The sequence below is a fragment of the Strix uralensis genome, chromosome 2, assembly GCF_047716275.1.
Source record: "Strix uralensis isolate ZFMK-TIS-50842 chromosome 2, bStrUra1, whole genome shotgun sequence".
In the NCBI taxonomy this organism is placed as follows: Eukaryota; Metazoa; Chordata; class Aves; order Strigiformes; family Strigidae; genus Strix; species Strix uralensis.
Genome location: NC_133973.1, coordinates 106,883,223 through 106,895,713, shown reverse-complemented (window position 1 = coordinate 106,895,713; position 12,491 = coordinate 106,883,223). Strand labels below are relative to the sequence as shown.

At 43.4% G+C, this 12,491-nt stretch overlaps 1 protein-coding gene across 1 annotated transcript; it reads right to left on the bottom strand.

Moving 5' to 3' along the window:
- Window positions 1–207: 207 nt before the first annotated feature.
- On the bottom strand, window positions 208–11,772 carry CYSLTR2 (cysteinyl leukotriene receptor 2). The gene is made up of 2 exons (XM_074861001.1): window positions 11,641–11,772; window positions 208–3,345 (listed from the first exon to the last, which is right to left on the bottom strand). Exon 2 carries the CDS (start codon window positions 3,317–3,319, stop codon window positions 2,387–2,389), a length of 933 nt encoding a protein of 310 aa, XP_074717102.1. The 5' UTR covers window positions 3,320–3,345; window positions 11,641–11,772; the 3' UTR covers window positions 208–2,386.
- Window positions 11,773–12,491: the final 719 nt, after the last annotated feature.

Here is a 12,491-nt window from a genome sequence, read left to right as displayed (position 1 = left end):
ATCTTCACCCCAGATTTTGACTGATATTCCCCACTATTTTGCTGGTGACATGAAGAAGGCAGCACGATGCTCTCCCACCTCCAAAGACATTTCTCTCTTGTGAAATGATGGCCCACTTACAGAAGCTCAATATCTGTTTCTTGGTCTTTCTCCCCCTGTACTCTGAGGATATTCTGTGTTAGTTGTGCAATCAATAAAAAACATATCTTCAGCAACTAGTAAATCTAGTTTATTAAAACACAGGTTTGACAGTTAATTCAATTGCTAACAAAGTCGTAGCATAGTCAATACAAAAAAAAAGTGACCTCATAAGTGAGATACATATATCTTCTAGATGCAATATCCAGATGCAATCTGATAATAGGGTGTGTTTGGATGGATACAGACAAAAATACGCTAGTGAGATTAGAGTGTGGCTACGTTTTTCCATTCCCTTGTAGTATTTAAGATGTACAGTATCTTGTCAGAGGCTCCAAGATTGTCACTTGTCCCTGCTTAGGTCTACTCCTGGCAGGGAAAAACCGTGGAAAAAGTTTGCCCCCTTCCTTCCAATTATTTGTCCTCTATCCCAGCCCTGCATAGGCTACCATCTCAATCTCATTCCGATTGCAAACTAGTGGTAATATTCCCTTCTCCTTCAACAGCATGGGACCAAGCACTGCAGGAGTTCATGTGGTCAGCTCTCAGGTATGCCACAGAGTTATTGAAATAAGGATTTGGAGCATGGACTTTAGTGAAGACTTATGATAAAACTCTGTGCTTACATCAAAGGCAGCATAAAGTGACCAAAATAGATTGACTCTGCAATTGAACATAACCCTTAGCTAGTCAAGAAAAATGTGACTTTCCCTGTGATTTGCCAAGTACTTTTCCACCTGACCAGCAATGATTTGTTTTCTGCATATTTCACACAGACCTGAAAATAGCTAGCTGCAGTTATTTTTGTTTGGGAGCAATAACGTTCAGCTTATAGAGTGCTTTCTCCAAATAAGTTTAGAGCACTGAAAAAGTATCTTCACTGACAGAAGCCTTTCTTTGGGTGGATTTCACAGGGAGGGTAGGCTTTCAGCATTTTTGCTAGTTTTCATATGAGACAGGCTGTTTTCCTGGAAAATATGACAAAACTTTTTGTCTTTTTTTATTAAAAAATGAGGTCATTAAAAACAAAATCTAAACTTAAAAATTCAGGCAGCCATTTGGTGAGATTTTCCAAAGACCACATAGGTGTAGCTTCCCATTGCTTTCTAAAACAACCCTCCTCCTCCTCCCCTGCCTCCTGTCTTTCCTCCTGTTCCTGGCTTAGTGCTTCCCTGTTGCATTGGTGCGTCTTTGATGTCAGGGACAGCTGGAAGTTAATCCTATGAAAAAAGGGACCAGTTTCCCCCTTGGAGCAGGCAGGACGTGAGGGATTAGGGACTCCTTTGGCAGCAGTTTGCTGTCAGACTGGTTTACCTGGAGGAAACCACTCCCTAGCTGCCTGTTTGGATCCCTACATGGGAACTGAGTTGCCTAACCTCAGCTTTCAGAAAAGCACTGGCAACAGTGAGTGTAAAACAAGTGCTACAATGGCCTTGAAGGGGTCAGCACACACGTGGAAAGCTGCAGGGTGCAGCCTGATGCTTCGTGTGCCTGAACCCTGCCCTTGCTACCAGCAGCCATCTTACTCATAGTGCTCTATGCTGATGCCGTTTGGTTGAAATCATTATCTCACTCGACAATCAGTAAAATGTTAAGCAAAATAACTTGGTGGTCTCCTCAGAGTGGAAAATTTTAAAATGTTAATGTCTTCTGAACAGCCTGAGCCTGTACTGGGTACTGTTTGGCTCTCTGCCTGCTTTGTAAGTAAGTCAGCCTCAGCAGAAAGTATCAGTGATGCTTTACATTTCTGTTATGTTCAGACCTTTGGCCCGTGTTGGCAAAGGGAACTGACAGGGTGCTATGAACCTGTTGAGTATCGCAGCATCTGAACCATGCACCTCTGCACACACAGGGAAATGGGGCACAGAGAGATTCAGACACAAACACTGAGGTGGGTACGTGAGCAGTCTCCCTTCAAGTCACTGACTGAGTATAGTGAAATTAACTAAATGGGCTCTAGTAGCAAGGTAAATCCCTTTCAATCACTTGCCCTGGGGAGGATGAACACTAGAGGTGTTTTACACTGCCAAATAGAAGAGGACATCATAGAAGGGATCATCAGCTGACCTCTGATCATCTTTCCTCAGTTTTGGCCATCCCCAACAAGTTCTCTTCAAGACACTTTTGCACCAGAGATGCCTGGCACTGAGCAGCATGGCTGCAGGCTGGCTAGTACCACACAGCCTCTGGACCCAGTCTAGATGTCCCTTCGGGTCTGTATATATATAATTTTGCAGTTCTGCATGAGCTACCTGTGGTACAAACTTCTGATTCTCGCTTTGAAATTTTCAGCCGCAAAGTAATAGAGGACAGGATCAAGGCAGCTGTTCATGGCAGCAAGGCAGAGAGCAACCACCAGTGCTTTGTGCACGGGCAGGCTGGCCTGGCTGCAGCTGCTGTGCATCAGGTGGGCAGTTCGCAGTATGTGATATGGCAGGAAACAGAGGAGGAAGAGGATGAGAGTGATGATGATGGTGGACAGTGCCTTCTTGTGACAGACTGCCTTCTTGTGCTGTGGAGTCTTGGACTTGAGCAACGCTTTGATTGCAAAGATGTAGCAGACAATAATTGTGAAAAATGGCAGAATGAAGCCCACGATGAGGACAAAGCTGTTCATCATGAGGAGCCTGTGCGTGCTGGAAGGGTGGAGGTCCAAGCACTTGGCTGGGTTGCTGTACCCAGCGATTTCCTTGCTTAACAGAGGGCTGGAGGCTGCCAGCACGAAGACCCATATGGCTGCGCATGTTATCCTGGCATACTTTATGTTGGTTACTTTCCAGTGTTTGAACGGGTAGACGATGGCTATGAAACGAACCACACTGAGCACAGTGAGAAAATAAATGCTGCAGTACATGTTCACGTACAAGGTGTAAGTCATGATCCTGCAGACGATATCACCAAATATCCAATGTGATCCCAACAGGAAATATGAGGCCCGAAAGGGCAAAGTGCTCACGAACATGAGATCTGAAACAGCCAAGTTCTGCATGTAAATGTTTACTGAGGTCTTCCTCTGTGAAGGCTGGAAGAAAACATAAATGGAGAGGCCATTTCCAACAACACCCAGGCAGAAGATAAAGAGATACGTGATGGGATAAATTACTTGCTTGAAGCTGTCAATCGTACAGTTAAAGGAGCTGTTAGTGAAGTTGTTGTCTAGTGCCATCTCGGAAATATTCATAGTCTAGAGCCAGGCTTTCTGTCTTTCTGCCAAAGTAAAAAGAAGTGGTGTGAGTGCTGGGTTACAGGCCAGGCAGGGAGTTCAGATATTCAGGACTGTTTTGCTGGGGGCAGAGATTTCAAGATGCAGAGGGCAGTGGAAAGTAAGGGTTCATTAATGAGTAATTTCTTATGACGTCCCAGTAAATACACATCTCAAGGCATAAAGCCCCAAGTCATCTCTGAACAGTTTCAGTATTACTGGTTGTTGTCTCAACCTATGAAAGTGTTGCCTTTTAAAGTGCTATGTGTGTGTTTTAATGGCAATTCTCTGATCTTCTCTGTACAAAACAAGACAACTTGCTGTCAGCTATTTTATAGCAGGGAAGTTTTGAGTCCCCCGTTACCTACCATGGAAACATCAAAACCTGATCAGAAAAGAAATCACTGTCACTGGTAGGTCTGCATTTCAAATTAGGATGAAAAGCCCAAAGAACTGAAGTTGCCTTTTGGAACTAGTGAAATTCTTCTAGTTTGTTGTTGGCAGCATGTCACTGAACTTTCACGAGCAATACCAGAGGTATATTGATATACATCAGAATGTATAAATTAAGGACATTTTGACCTTAAACACTGCGTAAATACTGTGCTAGTTATGTATGGTTCTTTTTTAACTCTCTCCTCCTTACACAGTATTTCTTCTTCCTTGTAAGTTTCTGATGGCTTTCTATGTCTCTTTTTTGTGGGGCCTTTGCTTCATTTACCACTTTCTCAACCTCTTTTGTGCTCAGCTGCTCTGCATCAGACAGTCATCTACATGCACTGCAGCTTCCAGGACAGCCCACGTTTGCAGCCATAATGAAAATGGCCTGTGAGAAAATGGACTGTGTTCACAGAGAGTGATATTTTTCCTCCTATGAGGCTATAATTCAATCAAATCAAAGCCACTCATGACTAAAACACTCTAAATATTTTTTTTTTCTCATTAGGGTCTATTTCCTTGCTGAACTTCCGATTTCTTCTCTCAGCTTACCTGTAGCTAGTAGTATCTTCAAAGGAAGGTTTCACTATTGTTGCTTGTTTAATAGTGGGAGCAATTCCCTCTCTGCATCTGCCAACATATTCTAAAGGTGAGGCATGGAATATTTTAGCGTAAAACCCAGAACTATATGGCATTTCTAGATGCATGAAAAAGAAGCTTTTCATTTGCTCCAGCGAGAGTGATAAAGGGTTGATGGTACATGACTGCATTGTATCTCTTATTCTGGACCTCACTGGCTTCACAGTTTGAAATTAATTTATTTGCACAGGTGGAGTGTCCCTAGGGGGCAAAGTTGACTCGAGGTTTGAGTGCTCTGGACTCCCAGTTACCCAGTGCAGTATTCCAGTGTGCTGTAAACAGGAGCTAATTTGTGAACTCAAGCCATGGTGTGGGAACCTGAGCTATGTTCAGAGCAGCCCATGGTATCTTCAAGGTGGTGTCTCAGAGTTCATGTGGATTCCTTAATATAGCAACCAGATGTGCCCCAGCAGTCATCTTTTATCTGGCTCCACTGCATCGGGGAGCATGGGAAGCATAACCCTCAGGCTGGGCTCCCAAGGAGCAGGACTTACCCCCTCCATCGCAAGATGGGAGTGTGGTGGCCTGGGAAGGGGAACATTTACTCACACCAACTTCATACCATTCCCTGCAGTGCCTGAAATTATCCCTCCAGAAAATAAAGATAATAATATCTATTGCACTTAGAAATGCTGAAGACTGGAAGTGGGCAAATTTGATATTGGGGCTCAGCAAAGCCCCTGACTCAGTAAACACGTGCTCCTAAAGGAAATCTCCTCACTTGAGATCCTCTTCCCCTGCAGAGGGGAGAGACAAGGTATACTTCCTAACACAAATCTTTTGCAATCAGACGAGTTTTGAACGGTTTTGATTTTCTGTACGAAGTGACTGATACACAGGTTTTCTGTGTCGGATCAAGGACCAGCTTTTCTCCTGATTGAAGCTGATGTCCCTATTTTCAGGGAAACATTGCAGCCCGAGGTACTGCAAAGGGAGAGTCATTTTGCTATGGCCCAAGCATCCTTGCCTTTAGAAACCCCAAACCACAAGAGAATACCTATGCCTGTTGAAACATTCCTGTTTTGTGGGACACCAAACACTATTCTGTGAAGCCTGTGAGATAGAGGAGCCAAACAAGGATGAAGAACTTGGACTGTGGGCAAATTCAAGGCCCTGCTGAGCACCATGAGTGATGGCTTGTGACCTGACACGATCTGCTGAAGAATGGGATTAGGGCAATGAAAATTCAGTTGATGAAAAGCCCTTGGTCCCTGCACCCTGGAGAGAGCACTACAAGCACAGACGCTGAGGTATTTTGCTCAGGCTCTTCACATGAGGTTATCTAGCTAACTACCATTAAAACTATTTTGTGCTCCTCATTTCTCCTGCCAGCTAAAGTCCTTTAGGAAACCAGATGCACATGTGTAATTGAGAAAACTCAGCATTCATGGGCCTGGCAAGAAATCCAGTAGTCAGACTCCAAGTTATCCAAACAAAACTTACAAGTTGTTATGGGATGTCTAAGAGAAAGAAGCTGGGGACCAGTCGTCTGAAAGCTGTTAACTACCATGGTGCCTGCCCCTCAGTCAAGGGCCAGGAATGACCCATGCAATTATCATATGTAGATGCTCCTACTTAACTGTGATGTAGAAAGGAAGGTGCAGTGAAAGATATATTTTGTACAGGTCTATCTCAAGCAACCACAGAGGAGAAGGGGAGAATTTTATCCCTCCTTGAAGCCAAGAGCTGTTCATTAGCCAGCTGTTCATTATCCCCTAGATAAAGAGAAAGAATGGTATATGTAAGGACAGGCAATAAACTTCGTTTTCAGCAAGAGCGTTCAGACTGCCTCCTGGGTCAGGAACAAACAGGGTGGGTTTTGGCTGAGAGACTAGACCTATAGAGTGCCCCAGAAGGCTTCAGAAGGGAGATTGGTGGCAAGATCTAACAGCCCTCTGAGAAAAAAGAGGGAGAGAAAGGGACAATCTGAAATGAGAATCTCTCTTAAGTGGTACTGCAAGACTTCTCTGATGGAAACTCCCTAGCAGGAGATATTTTTCTATATATGAGTTTCCCTGATGGAAGCTATCAAGTAGAAGCAGCTGACATGTCCCGAGGTTCTGACAACCACCCTGGCAGAAGAGAGAGAGCACATCAGCTAAACAAGAAAAAAGGAGGCTTTTCTGAAATAACTGCTGCGTAAGCAGATTAGATGTAGAGTTTGGGTGGGTTTTTTTTCTTTTCTTTACCTCTGTGAAGTCTCTTAGAAACATTTACAGCTTGATTAGTATGGATTTTATAAATAAAAATGTACCTTTCATTACAAATTATGTCTATTTATTATGAAGAAATATTTTGCCTTTTATCTTAGCCTGGCTTGAGTGTGATTTAAGATAAGGGGATAACAGAAAGACATTCCTTGCCTAAGGTGAATCTAACACCCTTAACAAATGGGTGCAGAAACCAGGTGGGAAACTGATAGAGCAAAAGTGAGAGGAGATTTGTTTAACTTAAGGAGATACTAAACTACTAAAAGTGCTCTAAAACTACCAGATTTTAAGCCTAGGATGCAGCTAGCAGTCTAGTAGCAGAGTGGGGGCTATCCTGTAAACTGCCCAGTATGCAATGTGTATAGCTGCCTCCCCAGGGCAGGTTTTGTGCGTGTGTGTGCAGGGCAAGGGGCTGGGGGTGTGGAAGGACAAGGCTGGCTCTCTCCAGGCAAGAGTGGCTCAGCAGGAGTGGGGCAGGAGCAGGTCTGCCCAGGAAGCAGACCTCATGATATGTCTGTGCAGATTACTTTGGGGTGCAGAAGAGGAGCCAGTGGTGGCTGTGGTCATTGAGGTCACCAGGGATGAAGGTAGGATCTTCGGGGCTCAGCTACAAGGCAAGAGAGAAGCTCAGGTCAGAGTTTCAGTGCACGCATGAGGTAGTAGAGAGGAGAAATTTAGGTATGTAAGGAACTGAGGCATCTTTTGGGATAAAGGCAAGCGATACAGAAATGAGAGACTGAACTGTAGCCAGAGAGGAGCCAGGCTGCTGGGACTGCAGAATGAGAGCTTTGCAGAGGAGTATTTAATTAGAAGCAACAGGGGAGCTGATGGGCATGGGAGAGCAAGTGGGCTGGACTGATGAGACCTGAGAGGGCATTGAACTGACATCCAATGCACCTCTGACAAGGCCAGGAGGGAAATAAAGCCCAGCTGCAATAACTAGAGAAGGCAAATCCAACTGCCCACAAATCAGTTGGCTGTCACATGCTATCTTGAGTGACTGATCAAAAGGAAATCTTACATGTAATTCTGCACCGATGCTCAAAGCCCAAAATGAGACGGGGGAGATGGAGGGCTTGGCTTGAGGCAGCAACCCTAGTACAAGGGGAACCTCAGAGACCTGCTGGAGAGAGAATAATCAATAGAAGACTGTGTTGCCATGCTACCAGCTTTATGGTAATGATAATGTAGGATGCACAGGTGGAGGAGTGGCACTGTTCATGAAGGACTATGTAACTTGCAGCAGCATAAAAATACCATGGCTAAAGAGAAGCACTACAGAGTTCTTGTAGGCAGACATCTCATACTCTAATAATAAAAATATAGTACTAGGAATGCACTACCGAACTGCTCATGATGATGATGACAGTCGTCAGAAAATGTTAAGTGAGAGCAGGAAGCTGAAAGCAGGTAGCAATAGCAGGAGATTTTGGATGCCTTTACAAAGATGAGACGCTGCAGCCCAATGAGATATAGTGTCCCATATGCAACAAATGGCTGATTCCTAGAATAATTAGTTCTGCAGACAAATACACAACACAAGATGTATTCTACATTTGATCTTTAGTGCTGCACAGGTCCTGGTTCAAGAAGGTTTTGATGAAGGGAGCTCTGTAGCAGCAATCACAGTAGAGCTACATTTGGCAGTGTTGTGGGACAGAGGAGCAGTCCCAGAAGGAAGAAGCCTACATAATTTTGGGGTCTGTTTAGAAAAACAAACATAAATTTCAACAAAACATGTGTTAGAAGCCTACATTCCAAAAGAAATAGACATTTTAATAAATATTGAGCCAGATGTCTATCAGTAGAATAATTAGCAAGACTATGATAGGGAAAAGATCACCATTTAGAAAGCAGAAGTCTTGTCCAAATAGGGAGATCAGGAAAGCCTGTATTATGACAGATCAAATACAGAGAGAAAACTAAGAGCATTAACAAAAAAAAAAAGTGAAAAGCACCTGGTAAAGGATGCTCAGGCTGCCAGTAAGTTTTGTAAACCCATTGAAAGATGAAAGACTACCAGGAAACTGACAGGGTTGCTTGGCGGCAAAAGATCTCTTAGCGACAGCAAGACCATAGCAGAGAAACTCAGTGAGGTCACTCTTCCCCACCAAAGATGTTGGGGTATTTTCACGCCTGATGCAGCAAACAGGTCAAAGGAGCCAGCTCCACTTGAGGGAAGTGTGCAGGAAATATTAAACTGACCAGGTAAGTGGGAGGCCAGTAAGTAATCAGGACCAGATGGCATTCATCTGAGTATCCCAAAGGATCTCAGATGTGAGACTGACAGCCAAGGCACATAACCCACCATTACAATCAGGCGTTGTGCCAGGGGACTGGCTTGTCTACATGAAGGACTTGAGAGGGCAGCTCGAGTGCCATGAGTCAGTCTCAGTGCTGGGAGCTACTGACCGCTGAGACTGATTTCCACCTCTGGTATGTTGGGGGGGGTCTGTAATAAAGAATGAAGGTGCTGAGCTTGTGGAAACACCAGTCTGCTGAGAAAGAGTCAGCACCTCTTCTGAACAGGGTGATCCTGTCCTACTCACCTGCTGAAGGGCTGTGAGGATGATGGATGAAGGGGGCCAGTAGTCATTTTATGTGTATATATGGATATGTATTCATTTATACAGTTGCATTTGTCAAAGCCTTTGACAAAGCTTTGCACCAAGGGTTTCTGATGGAACTAAGCTGCCAGAGAGCTGGAAAGCATGTCCTTTTATGGACTAAAAGCTGGCTGAAGGGTAAGAAGCAAAGTGTGGGTCTTAATGAATCAGCAATGGTGTTCTCTAGGATTTGGTACTTGGACCAGATTTATTCAATATCTTTATCAATAACCTGGAGAAGACAGTTATGTGGGTTAGCAGATGCCACGCTGAAAGAGTAGTAGATAAGTGTTAGCGTATTTTAATGTGAAGTGATGCATGCTGAGAAAAATGATCTAAACCTGCATGATACAAACTTGAAACTGGCTGGACAGGGCATTTGGCATTGGCATCACTGACCATTTACTGAAGTAATTTCTGCATTGGCTGCAGCAGCAGAAGCAACCAAAAATGTCAGAAAAATGAAGGGCATCATCAAGAAGGCTATGGAGAACAAAGCATGTTACCACCTTGTATAAAATCTTCATGCATCTGGTCTCTACACCCAAAAAAAAAAGAGATTATGGAGTTAGAGAAGGTGTAGAGAGGGGCAAGTGAAATGATCAAGGAGACAGAGCAAGAACTAAAAAGCCTGAGACTCTTCAGTATGGATAGGAGGAGGCTGAAGAAGGATGTGGTCAAGGTTTAGAGTCACAAAGGTGTTGGATCTTCAAGGTCCTTTCCAACCTAGATGATTCTGTGATTCTGTGATGGTGTGAATGTGCACTGTTATTCACAGGGTTCTGCAGTACTGGGACTTGGAGTGCTCAGCAGAATTTTTGGGAGTCTTCTTTCAAACAGATAAAAGAGAGTTCTCCTCCAGGCAGCGAGGAGTGGGCAGTGCTGGGAGCTTGCTGCCACATCAGGCAGTGCAGGCAGGTGGCTCAACAGTGTCAAAACAAGATTGAACAAATGCGAGGACAATAAATGGGAAACAAAAGACTGGACAGGGATGTAATCCCCAGTGCTCATGGACAGCAGTCAGGAAGCTGGGGAAAGCCCTTTGGAAGGTGATCAGGCTCTCATGTTGTGTCTAACCAGCGTCTCCTGTTGCCATCATCAGAGACTGAATACTGGGCTAGATGGACATTGGTCTGAGCTGTCAGCACACTTCTTACAGTCACAATTTGCTTCTAGTTCCTGGCAGTGTAACAACCACAGTTGACTTCACTGTGTTACCCCTAATTCCTCCTGGGAAGTGAGACCAAAGCCTGGTTTGATATTAATACAGAGATTCCACCCTGTATGTCAAAAAGCTATTACTGGGAAAGTGGCAACAGTCAGCAGCCCTGGGCTACCCTCAGATCTAGTGGAGGGCAGTCAATCAAGTCATCCAGCAGCTCAGCAGACAATGGGATCGATTTCTATGCCATGCGTGGACAGAAGGACAGGTTCCTTTTGAAGAGGTGTGGTAGAGAGGTGCTGCTGCTAAAGGTGTAAATATGAAACCTCCACTGTCTCTAAAGGTGTAAATATGAAACCTCCACTGTCTCTAAAGGTGTAAATATGAAACTCTCCATTTCCAAACTTGGACCTGCTGCTCTGAAACACTGCATTCACTATAACATGAGGAACTACCAAAGAACCTATTTTTAATAAGGTCTTCTGCAAATGCAAAGTTAAATAGGGAAATCAGGCTGTTCATGCAAAATACAGTTCTTTGCTATGTTAAGTGATAAAAATATAAATCCTCTTGTATGCCAGGAAAAAGACATGCTCTCTGCATCTATCACAATAACTCTCTGTCTTAAGAAGACCTCAGACACCACCATCTCATGTCATTAGCCAAATAGGAAGCCAGTTATGATATCGCTGCTATACAGGAGACCACTTGCATTTGCCACTGCGCTTCCAAGAAAAACAGAAGTTCTCATGTTTTTTTAAAGTTCCCACTGGCTTTCTTTCTAGCATTCACTTTGTGTTTTAAGAGCAGCATTGCCAAGACTAAATGTAACAAAATATAATATTTAGAATTAACACTAAATTTAGCAAAACTGGCATTTTATTAACCTTTCTATATGCACAATAATGAAAAAAAAAAAAGTCTGACATTTAACACCTTTTATTTTAAAAGTTTCCCATAAACCTAATATATATTTTTCATTTAGTTAAAAAATGAGATTCACTTAATCAGATCCACAATTTGATATCTTCCATCTGGCAAACTTTCCTAGTTACATAAATCCACCCTTTTTTCTGCCAAAAATATTCTCAAGACCAGCTTTGTCATAGACAGGTTTAGTCAATGATCACAGCTTCTGGCAAATAAAAAGCTTACTGCCAGTAATAAGAAATATAAGTAGTTTGTATTTTAATCATTGCAACCATTTTTATCTACTTCAGAAAAAGCAGACAAATCTTGTCCTACCTCAGCTCTTGTGTCTTCTGGTGTGTTCAGTATTTCCTTCTTCTTCTTGCTGTCGCTCACAACTTTCAGTTTTGTTAGTGGAATGGAAAAGCACAAAAACTTGACACAAAACCCAAGTGTTATTTATGCAGAAGTCACAGAAAAGCAATGAGCAGTAGGAAAGGGAAGTAAATCCTGATTAAAAGAGCTTACATCTTGTTAAGAGAGAAATGTTCTCAGCTCAAGGAGTGGTGCTAGCAATCACATGGCAATCTTTCATAATTTTCACCCAATGAAAGAGGCTCTGCAGCTACGTGGCATGTTGGGAAGCTTTCTGGATTCCTGTATTTGGGCCCACACTTCTATATATGTGCTTTCAGTAATCAGGATTCCTCAAAATATTAGCGGAGATCCCTGAATAAGCTTCACATGGATCGTTAGAGATGTAGTTCTGGGAATTATGGAGAGAACACATGCTGGGGTCATTTCCCAGGCTTTTCATGCAGAAATCACAGGAAAAACAAAATTGTAAGCAGGCTGCTAGGAATTGGTGCATCATCTCGTTCACCTCATAGTTCAAGGCTGAGTTTACAGAGCTGAGGGACTAATTTTCCTTTCATTTTGATAGGAACAGAATACACAGCTCTGTTAGGCCATGAGCAAGCGGCTGCAGTGAATACTTTACTCCCCCTTAACGTTTAACCACTTCTCAGTGGAGCAATGTTGACTGCACAGATGGGTGTTCTGAGCAGTTGTGAAATAGGTATCTACATACTATAGGTATAACAGCTGGTTATTCCTCTTCTATGCTGTCAGCACATGCAGGTGGCCCAGACACATTCAAGTGCTTCCTGGCTGCTGTGTTGTATTTC

What these genes read in the sequence shown, in the direction of transcription:
- CYSLTR2 (XM_074861001.1), bottom strand. Translation starts at nt 3,319, where the DNA reads ATGAATATTTCCGAGATGGCACTAGACAACAACTTCACTAACAGCTCC.